The following is a 26,295-nucleotide window of genomic DNA, read 5'->3' as shown; positions in this document are numbered from 1 at the left end:
AACAACGGGGTCTAAGAGTCAGGACTCCTGGCTCTGGGAGGGAGTGCGATCTAGAAGACACAGCAGGGGACTAGGAGCAAGGGCTTGTGGGGCCTGTTCCCAGCGCTGGGAGGGAGTGTGGTATATGTGGTTACTGCTGGGGGTTGAAGCTCTGCAGTTGCTGGACTGACTCCAAAATTGGCCTCTTTGCTTTGCTAGTGCAGCCTTGGGCACGCTCATCACCTTGGCACGTGCCAAGTACAGTCACTTCCGGCCCTGGCTCTCCTCCGGGAAAATGGACGGGAGTTTGAATACCGCAGACAGCAGTGCTGCTAGGTCTGCTACTCCATCCCCACTGCGCTCCTGAGTCACTTCCAGGCAAGGACTTCCTACTCTGACAGCAGCACTGACCTGTGGCCGGTGATCCTTGCCTTGGCTGTCTCTTCCATTCCCATTCTCACTGGCATGCTCTCAAAAGCTGGCACACTGGGGGAGGTAGTGCGGCATACACGTGCCTGTGCATGGAGAAGGAGCACCACTGTTTTCACAAGCATCACCGTGACCGACCTGATCACTAGTACCTGCTGGCACAGTCATTACTGACACGGTTAGTATTGCATGATCACTATTGGCACAATCACTTCTGACACTACTACAATTGCATAGATGCTGCTGAAACCACGCTTGATACATTTGCTGTCTACATTCTTCATGTCCCCTAGTCCCACTGCGACCTGAAAAATCTCACCTGCCACTGAAATGCAGCCACCTCTGGGGTGGAAAACACCAGTTGTTTAACAGTGCACAACAGAAATATGTAGTGGTTCAGGACAGGCTGTGAAGATGAATCCTGTGCCTGTCTGAAGTTTCAGAAGTGGAGAATTAGGGAGCCAGTTATGGTAAAGAGAGAAAGTATAGTCTCATTGTTAGCACACTTAGCTGGTACTCAGTAGCTTTGGGTTCAATTCCTGGCTCTGTCACTGACTCCCTGTGGAACCCTGTGCCTTGGTTTTCCCTTCTATAAAACGGGGATGAAAATACTTCCTTTCCCTCCATCCTTTGTCAATTTAGATGCAAGCTCTTAGGGGCAGGGACTGTCACTTACTATGTGTTTGTATAGCACCTTGCACAACAGGGATCTGATCTCCCCACAGATATGGTACAGAACTATTGCTATTTTATCCCATATATGACAATTCTACGGTGTGGCTTTCTCACAGGCCCAAAAAACAGTGCTCAAATTTATTATCAATATGCCATGACAAACAACTATCCGTCCCATACGGCTCTTTATTACTAATAATCTTCTAGGAAGTACTTTACAAGACTGTTTGTTTATACTTCTTCCATTTTGGAATCTTTTGTCTTCCAGAACAATACGCTGGAAGATTTAATGACAGCCCAATTGGATTAGTGTGTGTGATTTACAGTTTATTTGCATAGTTAAGTCCACATAGAAAAGGGCAAAACTCATGTGAAAGATCTAAGGGCTAAGAACATTTTATAAAAAAATTAGTGCATTGACTAATTAACTCTCATTAGCTATGTAAAATAGGAGAAACGGCAATAAATAAACAGAATCAGACAAATCAATTACAAGAATAAGGATTATAACCTTCACAAAGGCACTTGCTTTTTCAAACTCTTGTGATGCAGCACTGAGCAAGACGGGTTAATAGGGTAAGTAAAATAGCTTTATCTCTAGCTGTGTCTAATGCATTTGTCAGATTCAAACCCAGTTCAAGTCAAACTGGTTCACATCCCATCAGAGAAGGGCCATAAGGAGAAAGGGCCGTGCAGTAGTTAGGGAGTTTTCTAAAGTCTGGAGTTCACTTCCCGACTCTGCCTCAGGCTTCTTGTGTGATCTTGAGCAAATTGCTGCATCTCTGTGCCTCTGTCCCCACCTGTGAAAGGGAGATAATAACGCTGTCCTACCTCACACTGGTGTGTGAGACTACCTGTAACAAAGAGTATGGGTGATAAGTACCAAAGATGGATGAGAATTGCCACATTATATCAGATTAATGGTCCACATAGTCCAGTATCTTGTGGTCAGCACTCGCTGCTTCACAGATGGATAATTAGACCCCAAACACGTATTCACTTGTCTTCACCACGAGTCATCCCACTGACTTTGTTTGCAGAATTGGGGCCTTATGGGTTTCTTCTTAACCTCCTTCCATTAGAGTTTGGCTTATGCCCTGAAGCGTTGGAGTTTATAGGTTAGATTGTTGCACAAAATGCTTGAATTTTAAATTCTTAAATTGGGTCAGAGCATAACATTAAGTGCGGATTTAAAGGGAAACTGTCAGGTCAAATTTGGACCAAAATTTCGGTTTACTTAAAGAATGAAATAAAGCCTCCCAAAGCTAAAAACAGTGGAAATGTTTCAGTGAATTACGAGAACAAACACCAATCCAATGGAAATACACCTCCTCTTGCAGAGTTTGAATACATGGCCGCTATGGGTCAATGCATGAGAAAGGGAAGTTGATTAGAAACAAAAAGTGCATGTGATAAATCCCTTTACCTTGCAGAGAAAGGCAAGCAAGTGAAGGAGCAGTATAACTAGTCCAAAGTATTGTTTTCAGAAAGTCCTTTCAGTTTGAATAATCCAAGGCAGTATGTCTCATCCAGGGGATCACAACCCCCAGGGGGGGTCACCAAAGCCAATCGGGGGCCGTGAGGGCGTTGAAAAATGTTATTACAATCTCAAGCAAAGGAAATGTTGAACCCCATTTCCTGCACACCCTTGCTCTTCAAGATCCAGTATTCTCTGAGAACCATCACATACACGTACAACTTACATAGGCTTAACATTGATGTCGTGATGCATTTTTTACTTTTAATTTTATAACGTATGCAAGGGGTGTTGTGAACATTTTTGACTTTGAATCTAGGGTTGCCATCTTGAAAAAGGTTGAGGAAAACTAACCTAATGGTTTATTTCCTGTGTAGGGTTTTACACTTCGGGTTGTTATCCCCATAAAAAGATCGTGTATTACGTGCATTTAGCTCCTTTCATCCAAAGGCATTTTTACAAGCTTTTACAGTTTTATGTCATATACATACACACACTGTATGTCATATTGGACATACACACATGCATACTTTGTGACCTTGCCTTGAAGGTTGACCTTGTTTATGCCTGTAAGTAGTACAGTGGAGATCTGAGGGACTACTCGCTCGCATAAAGTTGCTCCTGTGCTTAAGGCTTTGCAGGACAGGGCTCTTGATGTGTAGTCATAGGGTCTGTTGCATGCTGGGAGTTGTAGTTTTTTGTGTGCAGCACATTTGCAATGAGGAGTAGGAGAGTTTTAATCTGCTCTTTATTATCTGCCATCTGTTCCCGGTAGATTAGATGTGGTCCTCCAGTTTCCACCTTGATTATCATACACATTGTGAAGAGAGTTGTCACTTTGGATGGGCTATTACCAGCAGGAGAGTGAGTTTGTGTGGGGGGGGTGGAGGGTGAGAAAACCTGGATTTGTGCTGGAAATGGCCCAACTTGATGATCACTTTAGATAAGCTATTACCAGCAGGACAGTGGGGTGGGAGGAGGTATTGTTTCATGATCTCTGTGTGTATATAATGTCTGCTGCAGTTTCCACGGTATGCATCCGATGAAGTGAGCTGTAGCTCACAAAAGCTCATGCTCAAATAAATTGGTTAGTCTCTAAGGTGCCACAAGTACTCCTTTTCAGTTTCCAGTGAGTTACTAATACAGCCCTCTGCTGGCTGATAAGATCCACCCAAGAAATTCTCTCCCTTTTTTGTGTAGTCTTTGTCACTAAATAATTATTTATGCACGGTGATACATTTGCAGCCAGCTAGGACTTCTTGGCTGTTGTGATGCAGAGCAATGTGGCCATTTGGAACTTCATAGTGGTGGCATGGATAGAATTTGAATGCTACTGCTCCAAATCCACAGGCTGAGCTAAGGAGAAGCTAAGGAGAAGTGCTTCTACCTGTTATCAGTATAGGGCCAATGACATATAGGTGAACTTTCTGATTCCAGCCAGAAGAGGACAGAGGTGTCACTGCCCAGTTCATTACAGCTCACCATGGGGAGTCCCATCTCCATGGCCCATTCAAGCCTTTGCCCCCAGGCCATTCTAGCAACAGGCAAGCTAGGCAGCTGCCTAGGGTGACAGATTTCCGGGCAGCTACCTAGTGTTGCCGATTCGTAGATTCCAAGGCCAGGAGCGACCATTCTGACCATCTAGTCTGACCTGCTGTATAACACAGGCCACAGAAGGTTCCAAAAATAATTCTTAGAGCAGCTCTTTTAGAAGAACATCCAACCTTGATTTAAAAAGCGTCTGTGATAGCGAATCCACCACACATTTTGGTGAATTGTTCCAAGGGGTAATTACTCTCACCCTTAAAAACGTACGCCTTATTTTCAATCTGAATTTGTCTAGCTTCAATTTCCAGCCATTGGACCATGTTACACTTTTCTTTGCTAGACTGAAGAGCCCATTATTAAATATTTGTTCCCCATGTAGATACTCCTAGACTGTGACCAAGTTACCCGTTAACCCTTTCTTTGTTAAGCTAAATAGGTTGAGTGCTTTGAGTCTGTCCCTGTAAGGAATGTCACGACAGAAGGGCAGCTGGGCCAAAGTTGAGTGGCGCTGCAGCCCTGTGGACCAGGTCACAGCCCCTCTGTCATATTTGGCCCAGCTGCCCCTCTGTCACGACGGAGCACATTTGAGTGGCAGCACGCAGAAGTGTTGCCTAGGGCAGTACAATGTGTTGAGGGGCTTCTGCCTTTGCCTCTTGTAGAAGGAACTAACAAGGGGCCCAGTTAGTGCCCAATATGAGAGTGGGTTTTGCAACAGTGATGCCTGCCGGCTAGGGGCTCACCAGGATCAAACGCATTTCACGTACGGTGGCTGCAGAACTGTCACCAGGCAGCAGGGACTCTCCGCCTCTGCCAACCTTGGCTGGCTATGAACCAGCATATTCGAGATGCAGAGCTCTGCAGCTGCTTTGCCCAATCTGTCCAGGCTCCTGCAGTGGTCCTAATTCTCTGCTGCACCCAGAGCAGCAGGGCAGGGTACAAAGGAGCCTGTTGCTTCCTGAATCTGGGGCCTGTTCTACACCGTTCCCAACTCCAGTGTAGTTTGGAGAAGCAAGTCCAATCAGTGCTAGCGACTGTGGGACCACAGCGTATTATGACCACCGTGCTCTGTGGGTACTTGCCCCTGTGCTGGAGTGTGCAGGGAGGAGGCGTAGGCCTGGGTGCACTGGCTGGCTGGGGGAAATCCTCAGCTAGGCAGATTCAACCAGCTTACAGCTCCTGTGTGCCCCTGGAGCAGCACGGCTCCCACCCACCTTCAGGACCCAAGCCGGTGGTACAGACCCCTTCCATCTGTCTCCATTACCCGCCTCTCAGCCTGATCAGGGATGCTACTGAACTCTGCGCTGCTGCCAGCATTTCATCCAACACTCAGAAAATAATTTTTTTTTTAAATAGCCGCTCCAAAGAAAAGAGAAAAAAAAAGGTGAATTTCACTAATGCTTTCTCCAATTTGTTTTTTTCCTCTACAAACCACCTTTTAGCCTAATTAAAAAACCCTCCTAGGAAGGGGGACTCAGCAGCCATCTCGGAAATTACAAATTGCTGTGCTTGTTTTCTCAATCCAGGATCCTATTAGACAGGCACTTTAGACCAGTTCTTAAGACAGTGCCTTAAGGACTATATTTAGGTGGTTACAGATCTGCTGGCATGGGACAAAAGCACTATCTTGAACAAAGGGTACTGGTGACGTCAGGGCAAGTCGGAATGAAAGAGAACAGAAAATAGGGTAGGTCCTCTATCAAATCAACCCATTATGCCTTGTACAGAGAATGGCAGCAGCTCTCTCTCTCTCTCTCTCTAGTTCTATGTACATATTTAAATTGATACACGCTTAAAAAAGGAGTTTCTGCCCTTTTACCATGTGTTGCTTTATTCTTTGGGCTATTTTCTCCCCTCAATCCTCAAAATGCGCCCCCCCCCCCCCACATCCACCATCATCCATTAATGTACATTTGGGATTAAAGGAATGTTAGGAAGTGTGGCTGGTGATGGGAGTACATGGTTTGTTTGACCATGAACATTCATAGATTTTTAGAATTCAAGGCCAGAAGGGACCACTGTGATCATCTAGTCTGCCCTTGTGTGTAACACAGGCCAGAGAACTGCCCCAAACTAATTCCAGAGCAGAGCTTTTTGGAAAACATCAAATCTTGATTTAAAAACCTTTGGTAAATTGTTCCAATGTATAATTACTCTCACCATTAAAAAATTATGCCTATTTCCAGTCTGAATTTTTCTAGCTTCAACTTCCAGCCATTGGATCATGTTAGACCTTTCTCTGCTAGACTGAAGATCCCATTATTAAATGTTTGTTCCCCATGTAGGTACTTATAGACTGTGATCATGTCACCTCTCAACCTTCTCTTTGTTAAGCTATATAGATTTGAGCTCTTTGAGTCTATCATTATCAGGCAGGTTTTCTCATTCTTTCATCGTTCTCGTGGCTCTTCTTTGACTCCTCCAATTTATCAACATCCTTCTTGAATTATGGGCACCAGAGCTGGACAAAGTATTCCAGGAGTGATCACATTAGTGCCAAATAGGTAAAATAACCTCTCTACTCTTAAGATTACCCTATTTATGCATCCCAGGATGGCATTATCTCTTTTGGCCCCAGCATCACACTGGGAGCTCATGTTCAGCTGATTATCCACCACAACCGCCAAATCTTTTCCTGAGTCACTCCTTCCCAGGATAGAATCCCCCATCCTATAAGTATGGCCTACATTTTTTGTTCCTAGATGGATACATTTACATGTAAGTGTATTAAAATGCATAGTGTTTTCTTGCACCCAGTTTACCAAGTGATCTGGATTGCTCTGTATCAGAGACCTGTCCTCTTCCTTATCTACCACTCCCCTGATTTTTGTGTCATCTGCAAACTTTAGCAGTGATCATTTTATGTTTTCTCCCAGGTCATTGATAGAAATGTTGAATAGCGAACAGCCAAGAACCAATTCCTGTGGAATCACTCTCCAGATGTCTCGATTCAATCATTCTCCAGATGTCTCCCTAGCAGGGATCACTCTTATCACTCTCTAGACATACTTCTGAAGAGTGATGTAAATAGTTAACTCTTTGGGAAGAACTAAGAAAATATTCATACATATGCAAACAGAGTTTGTGTGCAGGTGTGCGTATGCATGCATGGTGTGTATGGTGGGTACACACACACACATACAGTCATTCATGTGTATTTTATCGTGACATTTTGGCCTTCATCTATCTCTTCAATAATTGGAAAAGTTTTAACTCTCTCCATGCCGCTTCTTTTATTCATCTTCATCCTTCTTTCCCCCTTCTTCTTGCTTCACTCATCTTCTTGTTTCTGTCCATCACCACTAGGGTGCAGTAGCAGACACAGAGCATCTGCTAGGGAAGAAGGTCCCCTCCCCTCCACCAAGGAGTCCCCAGCCAAGTGATTTGGGCTATGTGCTGGGCGTGAGATTTTGGCCGAATTCTGGACTATATTGTCTACTTCTCTAGTATCTTTCAGCCACAAAGGTCTCAAGGTGCCTTGTAGATTCTCTGCAGAAAGATCACTTGACCCATTGCAGAAATGTGAGGGGGTGGGGCACAAAAGCTGGGGCATGTAGCAATGCCACACCATGGATTAGGACAGGAAATAAAAAAGACCCTATATCCAATGGAAATGGCAGACCAAATTTGGATGAATACTCCGACACTTGCCACAGTGCCATGGGACCTTTAATGTCCACAAGCGATCAGGACCTCAGTTCTTCCTCCCATTGAGAGAATGCCAACAGCAATCTAGCAGCCCTTAGCACTGTACTGGAACACTGAGGTCAGTGCCGGCTCCAAGGGGAAAGTACTAGTGAATCACCAGAATAGCACCCTGCAGTGCCTGGCTGCAGCATTTGGTTGCCATGGAATTAAATACTTCCCCTACTGACCCACACCGTTGCCTGCATGGCCTGGGTGCTCCTAGCAAGCCTCCCATCCAATGAGGGACCTAGCCTGATCAAGCTAGCCCCAAGGTGGCCCTTTCACTGGAGTACTAAAGCTAAAATATGGCAAGAAGACCTTAGGGCTGGCTTTGAGACAGGCCAGCTGCTTCCGAACCCATAAGAACTCACCTGATTCTTCTCTCCAGTCCCTGGAACTTCTGAGGTTCCCGTCTGTTATTAGTAGTTCAGGGTGAAAGTCTTCTTTGCGTCCCTTAACCCCCTTCCCCAAAACAGGGCTGTACTCCTGGAGAGGCAGCCCCTGTGCACAGTGGAGGGGACCCCACAGAAGCCAGAGAGGGACATGCCTAGTTATAGATTGTGGGGATCTGTGAATCCACTGATCCAAATGGCCTGTGCAAGAGGTGTGGAGTAGCACTGGCCGATTGGCTGAGGGCATGACTGGCTGAGCTGCAAGCTCACATTTCAGGCCTGGCTTAGGGGCTAAATTTGCCCCCTCAACCCCTTATCCAGTTTCACTCCCAAAAACGGAAATGCCCCAGGGCAGGATCTGGAAGGGGATTGGGGAGAAGGCTGACACAGTTTTACCCAGAGATGTCAGCCCGTACAGGTACGTTGTCAAGAAGCAGAGAAACCCAACATTAATCAGGGGTTTTGTCAAGACATCCACACAAGTGTCATTAGGGGCCTGGAGAGTACATGCCTGTACACTCCGCCTTCCCTCTCCTCACCCCTTATGTTTGTCTCAGCCGGGATCCCTTTGCTGCTGCCACTATCTTCTGCTCCCATTCACAGCTCTTGTCTTCCCCTTCCCGCACACTGACTCCTGCCCTTGTCTTTACTCAGCAGGTGCCCTGTCTTCTTCTTCTTCTAATCCCTCCCCTCCCTGAACTCTCACCTTGCACCTTGCCTTATGTTGGTCTTGTGTAGATGCAGGCTACACAGGGTAAAGCTACATGAGACCTGGCCGAGCTAGTGTGCATGGGAGGGGCTATCTGATCTGTCTGAGACCCTATGCAAGCACTCAGGTGGCTAGCCCCTCCTGTGCACTAGCTCGCTCAGAGTTAGTGTGGGTCTGTCTACTCGAGATGGAATTTATACCTCCAGCTCCCGTGTAGACAAACCCATCATTTCAGAGTTTAAGGCCAGAAGGGACCATTAGCTCCTCTAGTCCTACCTCCTAATGCAATACTTTTCACCCAGATACTCCTATGCTAAGCCCAAAGCATTTCACACCTATGAGCCTTGTCGCATGGGAGGTGGGGCGCTCAGTTCCTTGCAGGACTGAGCCTCCACTCCACTCCCTTTTAAACTGGGGGCAAAGCTCCTGCCAACTTCAACCAGAGCAGTAAAGAGCAGTGTAACTTTCCCAGGCTGTATAAATATTTTACAGTACAATAAAGGAGGCTGGGGGTGGGAGGCAAGATTCATCCCTGGTTTACACCAGACATGAATGCGGCTTGTTATTTTAAGGCATGGAGCAGGGTCTGTGGGTGGCGAGCGCCATGTGATAAATTGCATTTGTCACACACCTTTCGCCTTCACTCTGCCCACTGTTCCATCCCTGCTGGCACTTATTCTGATGTACCAAGCCCTATCATGGCTTCAAACAGCCACCCATAGTAAAATGAAATCCATGCATCTCCTAGTTGAATGTTTCCTTCTTCCACTCCTTCCCTCCATGCCAAAAGGTGGGATTTCTTCCCTGATCAGAACCAGGTTGAAAGTCCCTTCTCTTTAGGGTGACCAGATGTCCTGATTTTAGAGGGACAGTCCTGATTTTTGGGTATTTTCCTTATATAGGCTCCTATTACTCCCCACCCACTGTCCTGGTTTTTCACACTTGCTGTCTGGTCACCCAACTTCTCTTGCCACTTTACAGTGCTAGAAACAGGAGGTGAATCTTGGCCCCATTGAAGTCAATGGGAATTTTGTCATTGACTTCAAAGGGGCCAGGATTTCACACAGGAGCTTTATTGTCTCTTTGGAACAGAGTGATTCCCACCTTCACAATGGGACAGAACTTGGCAACTAGCCCTAAAAGGTCCCCAGCTGTCACATGACCACCTGTCGAGTAGGAACTGGGCTAACTCAACCAACATGTGTAACACACCGTTCAGCAGTTCGCCAGTGCTAACAACTGCTGGTCGCTGTGGCTTTGGATCTGGCCTACCCTGGACTCATCAATTGCAAGCCCATTTGGCCTCCCTATATTCTGAATATCTAACATATCTAGGGTGCTCTTCATGCCAGTAAGAACAGGAGGACTTGTGGCACCTTAGAGACTAACAAATGTTTTTGAGTGTCTCAGAGGACTTCACACAGACGGGTCAGTAGTGCTATTTCTGTTTTACTGAGGGGAATTTACGGAACAGAAAGGAGCTGCAACTTGTCCAGGGTCACCTAGCAGGCGAGTGGCAGAGCTAGGAATAGAACCCAAGTCTCCAGATTCCTCGTCCAGCAGTCTAGCCACTGGACCAGGCTAGAGGCCCCCTTTGTCAGTCTGATTGAATTACTTCTATAAATGTTTTAGGAGCAAAATATGATTGAGGGTTATTGTAGTCATCCCTTCTAATAAGGAGCTCTGGTAAATTAAATCAAACAATCTGAGAAGGATTGTAATGTTGTTGGGTTTTTTTCCCCTTTCTATATGCTAATCTTACTTGTGAAATCAGGGACTGGCTGGGAAATTAAATCCCCAGTTAACAGATTAGAACAAATATCACAATCCGTTTGCTGCAGGCTGGTTGGTGAGCTGGCTAGGAATGCCTGATTCCACCAGCCAGATTCCAATAGGAAACCAGATCTTGCTGCTTGATGACGAGAGAGGAAGCATGGTCCAAAGTATTAGCATGGGGCTCAGCAGACCCAAATTCAGTTTCCTGTATGACTTTGGGCAAGTCAGTCTCTCTTTGCCTCAGTTTCCCATCTGTACAATGGAGCTAATAGCACTGCCCTGCCTCGCAAAGGGGTTGTGAGGATGAGTACAAGAGGTGCTCCAGTGCTATGGTAATAGGAGGAAATATAAGTACCCTAGATAGTAGAACGACCTAGACCGGTGCCTGCTGAGTCGTCAATTCAGGAGACACTCAAGCTCGTTGTAAAGGTGCAGAGAAGTCTCTGAGCACCATCTTGCCACTCAGTGTGGCCCACCTGTGAATTCCCCAAGTCGGGCTGCAACAGACCCCAGTTTCACGGCCAGGGGCAAGGAGAAGCCACCATCCATTAACCAGAGGTGGTGTCCCTTTGAATTAGCCCAGAAATTGCAAGCAATCAGGTCAGGAGCTATTGTGACAGCCATTGTATCAGGGTTCCCAAACCTTACAGTCCACACCCAACTCTTGGAAACAGGTTAGGGTTGTGTCCAGGTACCTCAGGTACGTCTACACTTCAAAAAACACCACTACAGCAATGAGCCTCAGAGCCCAGGGCAACTGAGGTTAAAAATAGCACTGTAGACATTGTCTCTCACGCTGGAGCCCCAGCTCTGAGAACCACTCCCCCCTCAGGTGTCAGAGCCTGGGCTCCAGCCCAAGCAGGAACACCTACACTGCTATTTTTAGCCCCGTAGCACAAACCCCGTGAGCTCAAGTCAGTGGACCTGGACGCTGAGACTTGCTACCACCGGGTGTTTTTTTTCCCCACGGTAAATGTGGAACTGCCATCCACTGCCGCCTTCCCAGCTTCTCCACTGCACCCTCCTGTCTTCTACACCCTGCTCTCTGCTTCCCAGGGGAGCTGGAACAAGAGCCATTGAACCAAACTGTAAACCCAACAAGAGGGGGTGCTGAAAGCCATTGCACCAAACTGTAAACCCTGTATATAATGGAAACCGCTTCAAGCCAGGGGATGTGGTAGCACCCCCAGCACCCCTAGTTCCAGCGCCTAAGCTGCTTCCTGTTCCTGTTCCATATCCTCATATCCACCTTTCTGCGTGACCTTGGGCGGCTCCCTCACTTGCTGTGCCTCAGTTTCTCCATCTGTAGAACAGGGAGGGGAAGGGCCTTGTTGATTAAGCCTTGGTTATCCTTTTCTCATGTGCTCTTTGACACCCCTGCTTAAATCTGTCCGTGTTTAGGAAAGCAAAGTTGTAACCAGGTCAGATTTCTTAAGTCAAGTAGATCCTACTTAGTGGGAGACCTCAAGGGAAAAGCTGGGTGACACTGGAAATAGCACTGATGATTCAGTCAGTCAGTAATGTTCCAGTGTCTCATTGTGCTGGTGGGGGATGCCGTGCTGCTGAAGACATCTTTCAGGCGGTAGGTAGAACCAATGTCCTGGGCATTTGTCATTAAATATTCCCCCATCTTTTTCAGTACAGGTGTCCTGGTCAACTTCCATTTCGCCTAATTCTGTTCTGCCTCTCTAAATTCCCCCTGCAGTTTCAACTGGATAACAGATGCATCTGCACTTCCTGTCCTAAACTGTTGTGTGGTGCTGCTGAGTGCTGTGAAACAGCTGCCCCTTGTTCAGGCAGCAAACTGTGTCGAGGGCCTTAGGTTCCGAGAGCACTGCGTCAACAAAAGGTCCTTGGCCTTCACGCTAGGTGGAGTAGTGGTTAAAGCAGAAGGCTGGAAATCTGGTCTGCTAGGTTCTTTTGCTAACTCTATGATTCGTTTGTTATATGACCTTGAGCAGCTCATTTAGCTGCCCCGTGCCTCAGTGTCCCTCTCTGTAAAATGGGGATAATACTGACTTAGTGGACCACTGAGGGGAGTTAATGTGCTTTGAGATCCTTTGGGAATGTCTACAACACAATCAGAGGTGTGATCGCGGGACATGTAGCTCCAGCTAGCTCGAATAACAATAGTAGCGATCCTTTGACAGCGCAGGCCAGATGGCCAGAGTCTCAAGCGGGCTTGCAGAGCCCGTGCTGCAGCCCCACCTTCACCGCTATTGTTATTCGAGGCAGCCAGGTCAAAGCTCGCTCAGTACATCTTCACCTGTGCAGTCACATCTCCGATTGCAGTGTAGACAGAGCCTTTGGTGAAAGGTCTAAAGTATAAATCCTTTATGGTACACTCAGCACTGCTCATAATAATATTGTAATAAGCATATCACTGCCCCGCTATTGGATAGTCAGAACCACTCACTGCTGTGTCATGCGCCCTGTACTGCTCATAGCTGTCAGGGATTCCCCTTCAGCTAAAATGACATCCATCATCCTTCAGTCCCTTCTAACCACCCATGGCATCAAGACAGAAACCTGCAGTGTCCACTTACTCTGCAGACTGTGCAATCTGCTTTGCTTATAACAGTGTAGTTTGTCTTGTTAGTATAGTTAGGACAGTGTAGATAGTATAGATCCGTTTTTAATACCCACTGGCAAATATCTCTGTTGATATATAGCTATTAGGGCTTGTCTATATGGGGAGGTTAGTGAGCACTAAGCTAGGGTGTGAATGTAAAGCACCCTAGCTACTCACACTAACTCCCCGTGTGGACACTTCTACTGTGCACTAACAGGGCCTCCAGGTGGTTTAGCTTAGTGCACTTCCAAAATGTATCAAGCTAAGGTGTACAAAGGCATGTTATTGTGCAGTGTCTACATGGGGGGGTTAGTGAGGAGCACCTAGCGTGTACCAGCTACTGCAGGTTCTTCCCGCGTCTAGACAAGCCCTTTGGTAAATTTTAATCTAGACTCTCCACCCCTGCTGAGTGTAATTAACACTGAGGGTAATTAATCATTGGCACAATTTACCCAGGGTCATGGTGGACTCATCACTGGCAAATTTTAAATCAAGATGGGATGTGTTTCTGAAAGATCTGCTCTAGGAAGGATTTTGGGGAGACCTCCGGCCTGTGCCATACAGGTGTTAACAATGGTCCCTTCCGGCCTTGGAATCTGGAATCTGGGCGTATGCACCAAGAGTGGAATCTGTGAACAGGATGACATTATCTTGAAGAAGCGCAGTTGCTTTAGGGTCAATATCTGTTCTTTCTATCCCCGTTCGCCATGTGGCGCCATCTGCTTCTGCACATGGACACCTGCGGAGTTGGAAGCTCCCAGAAATTTGTTACTATCCCAATAACGATTCTCAGTGAGGAGAACACACTCCTCACTTGGCCAGAACTCCCATTGCCTTCAGTGGGAATTCCACTTCACTAAAGGAGGGCAGGGGAAGGCCCTCAGTGGGGCTGATTCATGTTCAGCGAAGTCTTTAATGCCAGAAAATAATCCACTGCCCCCCGGACCATGCAAATTTCATGGCAACTAAATGGCCCCTTGAGCAAGTCAAGGGAAGATCTGTTAACACAAGCCATGCCCCCAGCTTAACTTTCTCATTGCAGCTGGATAAATATTGCCACCTCTGTCTCAGGATTTAACCCCACAGGGCCCAATCCTGTGAGGTGCTCAGCACTCTCAACTCTTACGGGGGTCAGTGGGAGTTAAGAGTGCCCAGTCCTACGCAGGAAACAGCAAAATAACTGGAGATGAGATTCTGCTCTGCTCTGGAGTTTGTGTCTGGAGTGACTTTGTCTACTTCATTTTAGGAGTGACTATGGTCTGGTGTAGCTGGGAGCAGGATGTGACCCACTGGCTGTAGTAGGAGACTGCACAGTGGTAACTTGGAAAATTATATTAGAAATACCCCACCAAGCCATTTCATTTAAAATCTGAACAGAGGGGGGCACAACCTTACTCTGAGACAACTCACTTCTTACTCAGGCCAAGCACCCACTGAAGGGAGGGAAAGTGAATTTGCCCAAATAAAGATGGAAAAAGGCGAGTCAGAAACGCCTCAGGATCTGGCCAGTGGAGTTGCTCTGGATTTACACCAATGTAACTGAGATCACAGAATCCTCCCAGCTCTTTTTCTTTCAAGGAATGTGTCGGTTTCGTTTAGAGTTTGCACAGATTGCTTAGCTTCTCATTGCATTACATCCCACATACACACGCGCACTCTGGCTCTCCTCTCGCTCAGTACCCTTGTAAATCAGGAGTAATTCCTAGTTACACTGTCGTAAAACTGGTGTAAATTCAGAGGAGAATCAGGGCCAACTCACTCCTTTTCTCTGCTTGCCCCCCAAAGAAACATGAGACCTGCACTGAACTCAGAAGCTAGCCATGGAGCCCCAGGAAGAGACTCTGATCTCTATTACCCCAGTGTGAATCCTCAGTCACTCCAGCGAAATCATATGAGATTCACTTTGGATTTACACTAGCGTAACTGAGATCAGAATCCAGCTGGGGGAATACTTAGGGAAAACTGCAATTTGTTTCTAGGTTTTCCAAACTGGAGGTGGATGGGGAGGAGAAAAATCTGCCTCAACCTGCCTTTCCTCTCTCTCAATCTCTCTCTTTCTCCCAGAAACTCCACTGGGTTAGGCTGGGCAGTGGCAACTGATTGGTCCCAGGCCATCATGTGCTAAGCGTTGCTGAGGTTTTGGGATGGTCTGAGCTTGCATTAAATTGATCAGTTCCTGCACATTATAGCTCAACCTGCCCCTGAATCAGATCTTTTTTTTTTTCATTTTTTTCTCTCTCTCTCCCAGTCCCTCCCTCCCTAACACCAGTCTTATTTTAGCTATAACCCAGAAGGAGGAGGAGGAGGAGGAAGCCAGGGCAGAAAAAAAGACTAGCCATTGCAGCATCCAGGAAACCCTTATGAGTAGATGGTGGATGGGACCTGCTCCTTCTCTCTTCTTTTTCGTTTTTGGATTTTACAGGATTTCTTTGCTGCATTCAACTCCAAGATGATGCAAAATTGACATTCAGGCGCTCACACCAAAATCATAATAAGGCAGGAAGCAGAGACCGCCGGTGAACTTGCAACAGGAAAAAACCAACCAAACAAAAAATCCAGCCTACATCTTAAGACGCTTAGCAAGACCCCAATAGCCTTTTATTCCTCTCCAGATCTTGCAAGGTTTTGAAGACGGCAGGATGATGCACAAGTGAAAGCAGAGACCTTGGGGGGGGTCTTTTTTTTTTTTTTTTTGCTTTTTTAAACATTATTGTTATTTTCTTCCCTGATGCTAACATTTTGGGGGGCGAGGCTGAGGGGAACGCACTGATTTTAAAAACAAATGTTAGGGTACATTTGTTTTCAAGCGTGCAAAGCTGAACAGGACAGAGGAAGGGTTGCATTCTTTATTTTTTAATTTCTTTTTTTTTTTTTGCCAAAAATTGCATTGCAAATATATAGTTGCGGGCCCGTTTTATTTATTTGTAGCGCACTTCCCCACCCCCCGGGCTTGAAGTGAGGAGCTGGTGCATTCAGGGGTTTTAAATTGAATGTCGGGAGGGAGGGAGGGAGGGAGGAGGCGCTGCACTTGCTATATTTGATCGTAATTATTTGTATTTCGTTACTTTGCTGGGAGTGAGACATTTTTTTAAATTGCTTTTTTTTGGGGGGGGGGTTGGGCTGGCGGCGACTTGCGGTTTTTGGGTTGCCATTCTGTTTTGTGGGTGGCTCTTTAATTATTCTTTTTAGCGCTGGCAACCCTCGGGCGAGGTTGGCGCATCGATGAGTTGTTATTTTTAATTGCAGAGCACCATTTGTCGAGGGTGGTGCGTTCGTTTTTTTCATTGCAATTTTCTTTGGGGGGGGGGCTGTGCGCGCGCGCGCGTGTGGCTGTGCGCGGGGGTCGCATCGGTGCCTTCCCTGAGCGGGGCGGAGAGAGGCTTGAGGAAGGATGGCCAGGGTCTCTGGTGCTTTCGCCGGCCGTGCTCCTGCCTGAACGTCCCCCTCCGTCGGCTGCCAGCCCCCCGAGCAGCCGCCGCCGCAGCAGCCGATGGGATGTGACCAGCTTCTCTTCTCCGGCAGCGTCCTCAGCATCGTAACCCCCGGCCCTTTGCTCTTTGCAGGATGGCTCGCTTCGGAGACGAGGTGCCGGCCCGCTACGGGGCTGGCGGCTCCGGGGGCGCTGGCTCCGGGGGCGCGGCGGGCGGTGGAGGCGGCCGGGGTGCAGGGGGCAGCCGGCAGGGCGGACCGCCCGGGGCCCAGAGGATGTACAAGCAGTCGATGGCCCAGCGAGCCCGCACCATGGCTCTCTACAACCCCATCCCCGTCCGGCAGAACTGCCTGACTGTCAACCGGTCCCTGTTCCTCTTCAGCGAGGACAATGTGGTGAGGAAATACGCCAAAAAGATCACCGAATGGCCATATCCTTTCTGTTGGGGACCCCCGCACTCGAGCATCCCTCCCCAGCCAGGCAGCTGCACCCCCTAAGGCATGCACCCCCAGATCCAGGCATATGCACCCCCTAAGGCATGCACCCCCAGATCCAGGCATCTGCACCCCCTAAGGCATGCAACCCCCACCCAAGCAGCTGCCCCCCGGGATGCATCTAACCCCCACCGAAGCATCTGCCTCCTCCACATATGCATCCGCACCCCCTAACTCATTCATCTCCCGGCCATGAATCTTCCCCGACTGAGGCCCCTGCACCCTGTCATGTATGCGTCCCCCCCACTCACACATCTCCACCTCTTAATACATATACACCCCACCCATGCCTCTGCACCCCCTAACTCATGAATCTGCCTACCTGGTTTTCTGCACCCCAGTCCATTAATCCTCTTCAGCCTAGGCACCTGCACCCCATCATGCACGCTTCCCACCACTCACACATCTGCACAGCACCCATGCATAGGCACCCTTCTCCATGGATCCCCTTCTCCCAGGCATTTGCACCCCAACTTGTGCATGTGGGCCTCCCACCCTAACCCATGTACCTTCACCCCAGCCCATTCGTCTCCACCTCTCAACTCACCCGATCCCCTCCATCCGCACTTCACCTCCCCCCGCTGTACCTCTGCACCCCACTCCCCACCTTCCACTGCATGCCACGACCTCAGTCCAGTCACCTGCACCCCCAGCACAGGTAGCTAACGATCTTGCCCATGATATCTGCCTCCCTAGGGCGCAGCCTGCCTGGCACACCCTGGCCAGTCCCTACCCCTCGGGGAAGGGGTTTAGGGGCAGTTCATGGTCAGACAGCTTTTCCCCAGGTTGCGGGGTTCAGGGTGTGGATTACAGAACAGGCAGGACATGCAGAGGCCAGTCTGGGAGTGGGGCCTCCACCCGAGCCAGTTCGTGGGCAGGGGGTCTTGGGACTTCCCTTGCAACATGGGTCTGTCAGATGGGTAAATGCCCAGCATCCATCATGTCCATGGACCTTCCAGTGGGAGGCAGTGCAGGGGTTTGCGTGTTCCCCAACAACACTGCCCATCCATGTGGAATGGAAGGGGGAGCAGTGAGCCGGGGTCTTTGCCATCTTTGTGGGTGTCTGGAAGCCATTTCACGAGAAACAGAAACAGGGGTTCCCCAGCGAACCCCTTGTTGGTCCAGAGAAAGGAGATCAGTAATCTATGGTCTCTAACGCTGCTTCCTTGCTAGAAGAAGAGGAGCAAACAGCACAGAGTCCTCACTGCTGAAATGTGGCCCAAAGGGAGGGGCACGGAAAAGGGTGCGTGTGGAGGTCTCATTAGCAGTGGGGATATGAGACAGGATGTTGGGTAATTGGAGGGTAGGAAGCTTGGGTCCTCACTGCTACTGTCCAAAGTCTCGGGTGGATGGTGCATATTTGCATTACATAGAAATTAGACCTATCAATACACAGGGCCGAACTCTGCTCTCGCTTACACCAGTGTCAGTCCGGAGTCACACCATCAAAATCAGTGAGGTTACTCAGGCTTTAGACAGGTGTAACTGAGAGCAGAATTTGGCCCTCAGAGAGATAGCATTGCCCCGTGTTTATTATGCCTGGCTGCCCAGAGAGAGAAAAACTGTGTTTTATTTGTGCACCCTATGTGCAGAATTACAGGACAAGGGACGTCGGGGTCACTTCCCTCTGCTACATGGGCGGAGCTCCCATGGAAGCTGGCAGACAGATGCCCATGTATTTGGGTGCAGAATCAGGCCCTGGGACCACACATTGCATTGGCAGAATAGCACAGGAATTGCCCCAGCCACCTTTCATCTGCCCCTGGATGTATAATTAATTTCACAAGTGAGGAGGGGTTGGGGGTGAGAAGATAGATTTAGGAGCCACTTCTGGCCACATCTGCGGACTCTTTCCATTGAAAGTGGTTTCCCAAGCTGGGCGGAGAAACTGAGAAATTGCTGTCTCTGCATCTGATGCTTCAACTTTGGTATGTAAATACCTTATTCTCTATTGTGATTTTTTACTTATTTGCCGTTGTCTAGAGGGAAAGCCAGCAAACCACATAACCCCCTCCCCTTTCAAAATATGGCTGAGGAAAGCCACCCTGTGTATCTCAGAAAGTATGGTTTTAAAAGAAACATTTTCTATGCATAATATCGTTGATAAAGGTCTTGCATCTGTTGAAAGCTTGGTGTAGTTTTGGCAGTGAGCAAGATGCTTTGGTGCCTGGATGGGCGAAGGTAGTTCTATACAGCATTGCGAGTTATCTGGATGTTAAACCCATACTGGTGTATTCGCCTGAAATCTGATGCGCATGTTGTTATCTGATACCTTTATGTTAAAACTATGTCTTGAAAAATTATCTAAATGGGGCCGTCTTAAGGTTTTTTGGTAGTAAGTCTCTTTCTAGGAGCCGTTTCTAGCATGTGTTTCCCCTCAGCTTGGTTTCAAAACTGAAATACGGCACCCACATTTTAGCGCCAGGTTCTAATTTTGGTTACCCCGGTGTAAATCCGGAGCAGTTTCTTTCAAGCCTGTGGCATTATGCCTGTGCAACTCAGATCAGAATCTGCCCCTCAATTCCTGACACATACCCAAGCCTTGCAAATACTAATTTTAAATTAGAAACAGTTTCCAGTAGATATTCACCCCCCAGATAGCTGGCTAACTGAGCATGTGCACTGCAGGGCTTAGATACTCTGCTGATGAATGCTGTAGGAAACAGTAGGATGGATGGGCAGATAGATCTCTGCTAAGATCCTTTTTTCCATACTGTTTTGGGGGCACTGGGTTTGTGAGAGATGCAAATTATTCTAACCTATAATTGTCTGGTGCATAAATCTTCCTTTACCTCAGGGAGAATTTGGGGGACCAATCAAAAGACAGTTTTTTTGCTGTGTTGTGTCTGGACCCACAGAAGTTAGAGATTGCAAAGGTTGTTTGGTTCCATATAGGCCATATTACTGGTGATCAGTGCAGGATTGTTCCCGACAGTCTGTTTGCTAATGCTTACTCTTACTGCCCTACTATTCAGCAAACTGGTGTACGCATGCCAATAGCCTGCTTGGTATTTCAGCACATCTTCTGTATGATTAGATTATGTACTATCTACCGATATGATCCCTCCACTCCTCATTCCCCTAGAAGGGGAATCTGTGCACAGCATTGCAAAGTCCGAAAACCCCAGGGGAATGAAATGGGCAAGGTTGCTCACAGAATGTCTTGGAACTGCCTGAAATTGACAATAGGTGAGAAATTTGGAGGCTAACTCTGTCTTTCTCAACTCACCCTCTTTTGTGCCTACATTTTGCAGTTTAGATGTTATCTCAGAACAGATGACTAGACAAGGCTAAGCCTGCTTCCAAAGAGCAACAATACCTCATCATAGCTGGGTAAAACAAGGACAGAGGGAGAGATTCAGAACTCAGTTATGCTGGTGTGAATCTGCATTGCACTGAAAAAAGTGGAAGTAACTCCAGTTTCACCATGCAGTAAGTGAGATCAGGATCAGGTGTTGAGTGCCTAAGTGAGAATTTTTGTGGCATGGTGGAATTATGTTAGATGTTTAAGCTACTATTAACACTTCTTTGTTAATGTTCTGTGTAACAGGATTTGAGTGTATTTTGGAGCTGCCATTAAAGACAGAGGCATAAGAGGTGTGTAGTGGACAAATTATGCACTCTGTGCATGCAGTACAGACATCCAGAGTCACTGACCAGTACATGTTTAATCAGCAGAATAAGGTCTTTGTGTGGATGTCCGCACCCTGTTGTTATAAGCAATAACCCTGGTATGAATTAGGTGGCTATTGAAAATATTCATTTAGTGCATGCATTACTAAATTTGGGGGTTAAAAAATGTGTTTGCACTATGTGAATAGGGATCTTTCCCAGGTGAGTGCTCTCAGCTTCTAGAAATCTAAGTTTCCATGTAAGAAACAGTGCCCTGTCCTTCGGGTAGGGAAGAAGGCCTTGCAGTTTTGGACTAAGTGTAACCTGACAGACTGCTGTTTTCCTTAGCCTGCAGAGACTGAACCGGTGCCTCTGTTGCAGCTGCTCAGAGCTCTGCCATGTAGAAACTGGGTGAGAGTCTTGTGAGTTTCACTTCTGGTATTGTAAATCCTATGGGTAGAAATGAAACTCAAGGGAATCTGGTCATTTTCAATCTGCTGCTGCTGCTCCTTGGGAAGGCTCTGAGGAGCTGCTGGGGGAACGCTCTGGTGCCTTGGGAGGAGAACAAAAAAAGGTAGATGGTCTGATTCTCCTCTCACTTACACCATTGATTTTAGATGACAGTCATTCCTGATTTACACCCGGGCGAGAGGAAAATCAGGTCCAGAATTTGTGGAAGGGTAGAAGAGAGGAGACCGCCTACTATCCCTCTCCCTCATGCAGAAGGCAGGAGCATCTAGAGGTGGGAAAACAGAAAGAACCTCTCCTTTCTAGTAGCAGATGGGTTGTGAGGAGATGGAGGCAGACACCTGCTGGCCAGAGATTGATACCAAACATGGAGCCCCTGAGTAGGATCCCAGGAATGTACCCTGGTGGGAATCCCAGAAAACCTTTCCCTTTCATAGCAGTTCAGTAGGGAGGGTTGGCTTCTCACCTGGATACTGCCACTTTTAGATTGGTCTGTGACTAGTACATTTACTCCTCTGCTATCTGGTATCTAGTCAAATTTCCAACCCCTTCTTGGTGGGTCAGTGGGGGCCTGTGAGATTGGGTGGGTGAGAAAGTAGAAGAGATGAATGGGATAGGTGAGAAGAGAGAAGTGCAGTGTACGTAGATTGGAAGTACCAGCTTTAGTTCTGTGGCTGCACAACACCCAGCAAAGTTGGGTCCTGGTCTGTGCTACAATAATACACCTAATAAATAAGGTAAGTGCCCAGCACTGTGGGGTCATGGGCCATGGCTAGAGCGACTAGGTGCTATTGCAGTCCAAAGAATACTAATAAACAAGGTGTGAGTGAGAGTGTATGTGACCATGGGAAAGAGAGAAAGTATAAAAGGAGAAGAACAAAATGTAGAGAAAGAAAAATAGAGAGACACAGTAGGGGGAAGGAGTGAGAAGGAAAAGAGGACAGAGACACTGAAGACTACTCAGGAAGAGACACACTGCGATCTATGGTAGGAAAGAAGAAGTGGAGTGAAGGCAGGGAGGAAAAGATGGTAACAAAAGCCTGATGGAGCAGTGGTATCAGCGGGACTGGATGAAGAGTATTTGCCAGGGATATTGTTTGACGGATTTCACTAGGGTTGGTTTACAGATCCTTGTTTGGGTGGTCAGTAGCTGATCAAATACCCTTCAGTGACAAAACTATTCTGCCAATGCTGGTGAAATCTGTGGACTAACATAGTCAACAGATCGTGATTCCTGTAACTTGTCCTGCCGTAGCAATTAACTTACATTTTAAAATATGTATTAACACTCAACTGGAAGAGGGTGGCCTTATGGTTAAGGCGCTGGGCTAGGGCTCAGAAGTTGACCTTGGACAATTTACTTCATCTTTCCGTGCCTCAGTTTCACCAGCTGTGAAATGGGGGCGATGCTTTCCTTCCCCTACCTTTTGTCTGTCTAGACCCTGATGCTGCAGACACATGCATGCCTGACTTTACTACTGGGACTACCCCGGTAGTAAAGTTAAATGTGTGTTAATGTTTGCAGGATCAGGGCCTTTTTCATAAGTGTGTTGGACGCCATCTTAGCTGACACACCGGGGGCTGAGCCAGGGACTTCCAGAGCTAAACTGCTACAGCTCCCTGACTGGGGCAATGAGACACTCATCCCCCCTGGGGATTAGGCACCCTCTGGGGATTAGGCTGTAGCACACCCTTGCCCGTGGGTTACTTAACTTTTTCGGAGGAGGGGCTGGGTTGAACTCCTTCAGCATACAGTGCCTAGCTTGGGGAGGCTCAAGTCTGGGTGGAGGCCTTTAGACCGTGCTGTAGTACAAGTAAGATCAATAAGGAGAAAGTTGATTGTCGATATGGTACAATTAAATGAACTACAGTAAGTGCGTGCAGCTGATTTATTCCTTTGAATTGCAACGGGGGTTGCTCTGAGGGGCAGGGTGGGGGTTTGGCGACACAATTACTTTCACCCTGGCTAGTTGGCTTAGTTTTCGGGCTGGTAATTATTGGGCAGGTTTTTCAAATGAATTTGGAATGAGGTCTGAATTCAGAGCCCACTCAGGTCAGTGCAAAGTCTCTCTTGACTTCAACACGCTTTGAATTTAGGCCTTCAGTTTTGGAACGGCTTAGACAGTGAAAGATTGCAGACCAGGATCCATTGCAGTGTGTGTGTGTGCTGTGAGCATTTAATATGTCCATCACAGTAGCCCCCAAAGGCCCCAGTCAGAATTGGGGCCCTGTTACGCTAGGTACTGTACAAAACCATAGGAGTAAACAGTCACTGCCCAGAGGAACCAACAGGCTAAAGAAGACAGGATAAATAGGGACAGATAAAAGGTCAGGGAGAGAAATAGAATCACATTCAAATCTGTAAATGTTAGACACAGTGGAATGGTTAATTTTTTTAATACAAATAAAGTAGGAATCAGCTATGCCCATCTCCCCCTCCATCTAACCTCTGTCCATTGGCTCGCTTCATAGAGGCGATGCAACTGAGTTGAGTCTCAAGGAGAGATCGGGGTCGTATATGTGTCGCCTGGTAGCGTCTCCGCCTGGGAGCGCTTCCAATGAAGTTTTAGTCTGGATTTCCTGTTAGTACCTCGTTTTGCAAGGACTTAGAACTCTGCCATAAACAAATTTGCTCCTGGCTAAAATGCATCCGGGAAGATCTCAGCCCAGGAGCATATACCAGCTGAAGGATTAATGTCTAGCTATTCCACCTGGAAGCAGGCGGGGCACACCCTGACTGTTTCCTAGGAGCAATGCACACATTGCTCTATCCAAGGACAAGGGCTAGATATGAACCCTGAGAACTTGATTGTTTGGACAGCAACTGTGGGAGGTTTCTTTAGCCTGGGCTCAAGGCCTGAGAACCAGGATTGTAGTAGATAGAGGATGGTAACTAAGCATATGAATCAACGTCATACATTCCTTTGTGTAGCAGTGTGTAATGCTTAGGGGGAGAAATATAATAAAAGGAGAAGGTGGAAGGCAGGGGGGGCAGAACAGCCCATCTCCGCTGACCAGCCTGTTTGCTTGCATAAAGCTGTGTTCTGTCTCATCACTGAACCGCCACAACCAGCCATACAGTACACATCTGTATCTAGCTTTCCACTTCTGGTTCTAAAAGATACATTGGGCTAGTGAGATGGATCTGTTTCTCGTGTCATTCCATGGAAATCAGGGACGATTACCATGCCAGCCTAGTGACCACGATTAGCTAAGCTGAACTCTAGCAACACCTACAGGCCCTACCACTGATCTCCCACAAGAACTAGCCTGAGTAAAAAGGCCATGCCCTGAAGGTTGACAAACCTTGGTTTTGTTGGATCTACGGAGACGGGAGGAAGAGATCCATCTTCCAGTGAGAACTCCAGGCCTCCATTCCTGCAGCATTCAAACCAAGGGGCTCGCTCCTATTCCCCTTGCTCTTTGAAATCAGACGACTTGTATGAGTGAGGGTTGCAGTTCAGCAAAAACAACGAGCTGCTCTGCGAAAGGACAACCCAAATTCTTAGCCCTTGAGTACTGGTGTCTGTGAGACAGCTCTTACACATTACAAAATTCATCCCCCCTATTGCAGCTGTAAAATTTCCACTGTCTTTTGGTTCTTCTGTTTGCACAGTCAGCTGAGAAAAAATCACGGGCCTGATTCTCCCCTGTACCACAATGTGCATCATTTACATGCATGCAAACTGGGTGCAAAATTCTATCATATCAAAATGGTGTTTTACATCCTCTTTGCGCAAGTGTAAACATGAACGTAGCCTGATTCACCCTTGTCCTAGTGCAGTACCAGTGCAAAATGCTACCATACCAATGAGGTAGCTTTTAACGCCCATTTTGCACTCCCTTCACGTTTATGTACTTGATTACTGAAGGTGCAGGGCAACTAGGAATCAGGACACATATAATTAAAACAACAAAAATTGTCCTTCATCGTGTTACTAACGTCTGAGATTATTAAAATGCAAAGACTGATGAGAATCAGGTCCGGATCTTCAGCTCTTGCAAATACGTAGAAGTGTTGGAGCTAGCCTGATTTACAAGAGCTGAAGATCTGGCCCCCAATGTCCTTGTCACTATTTTTATACCAGATGCAAGTTTTTGTATATTTCACCGACTTTGGAAAAGAGTGAGCTCAGTTTTGATTTGGTTTATAGTCAATTTTCCTGGTTCACACTGCGCCCTAAAGTGTGCCCTGCTAAATGGGAATGTTTATTTTTAATAGCCATTTCTGTTGGAATTACAAAGAACTCGTTCTGATAGAATCTGTGTTCATGCCCAAATCTGAGCAGACAGTGTCCATGGCTGATATTTGTCCTTTTGGGGTATGCTTTTAACTAGCATGTACTGCCCAGGTGTTCCTGATTCTGATCTCATTTATGCTAGTGTGTAGCTGGAGGCATTCCTTTGAAGTCTGTGGGGTAGAAGTCAGATTTATCACCGGTAGCCCCAGGTAGATAAATAAATGTCCAAAATAAATATAGAAAGTCTAATTTTCATCTCGTGCATGCTGCTTTCACAGCATTAGCTCCCCCTGGCCTGACAGGAGTCTCTGGGGTTTATACCAGTGCTAGTGATGGGAGAATCAGGCCCATACAGAATGCGTCTGGCCAATGGAACTAGGCTGTTGGTGGCTAGCTGGAAATCCAGTGTTGCCAGCTCTCTTGTGATAGCTGGTGTTTTGGTTTGAGTTCCAGCTCCTGAAGTCCCAGGATTCCTGAAGTCAAGGAATCTATCCTGAAGCACTTACACGAGAGGAAAGTGATCAGGAACAGTCAGCATGGATTCACCAAGGGAAGGTCATCCCTGACTAATCTAATCGCCTTCTATGATGAGATTACTGGTTCTGTGGATGAAGGGAAAGCAGTGGATGTATTGTTTCTTGACTTTAGCAAAGCTTTTGACACGGTCTCCCACAGTATTCTTGTCAGCAAGTTAAAGAAGTATGGGCTGGATGAATGCACTGTAAGGTGGGCAGAAAGTTGGCTAGATTGTCGGGCTCAACGGGTAGTGATCAATGGCTCCATGTCTAGTTGGCAGCCGGTATTAAGTG

At 47.3% G+C, this 26,295-nt stretch overlaps 1 protein-coding gene across 15 annotated transcripts in view; it reads left to right on the top strand.

Annotated features, from left to right (window-relative positions):
* CACNA1A (calcium voltage-gated channel subunit alpha1 A) overlaps positions 1-26,295 on the top strand; it is a 194,538-nt gene that overhangs the window by 27,686 nt on the left and 140,557 nt on the right. For all 15 annotated transcript variants that reach the window (XM_078849574.1, XM_078849576.1, XM_078849570.1 and 12 more), the window contains exon 3: positions 16,805-17,101. In XM_078849574.1, the coding sequence (XP_078705700.1) occupies positions 16,805-17,101 (297 nt within the window). The remainder of the gene's footprint in view (positions 1-16,804; positions 17,102-26,295) is intronic.

The sequence above is a fragment of the Lepidochelys kempii genome, chromosome 20 (genome assembly GCF_965140285.1).
Source record: "Lepidochelys kempii isolate rLepKem1 chromosome 20, rLepKem1.hap1, whole genome shotgun sequence".
Taxonomy (NCBI): domain Eukaryota; kingdom Metazoa; phylum Chordata; order Testudines; family Cheloniidae; genus Lepidochelys; species Lepidochelys kempii.
The sequence above is the reverse complement of the archived record's forward strand: the minus strand, read 5'-3'. Positions and strand labels throughout refer to the sequence as shown.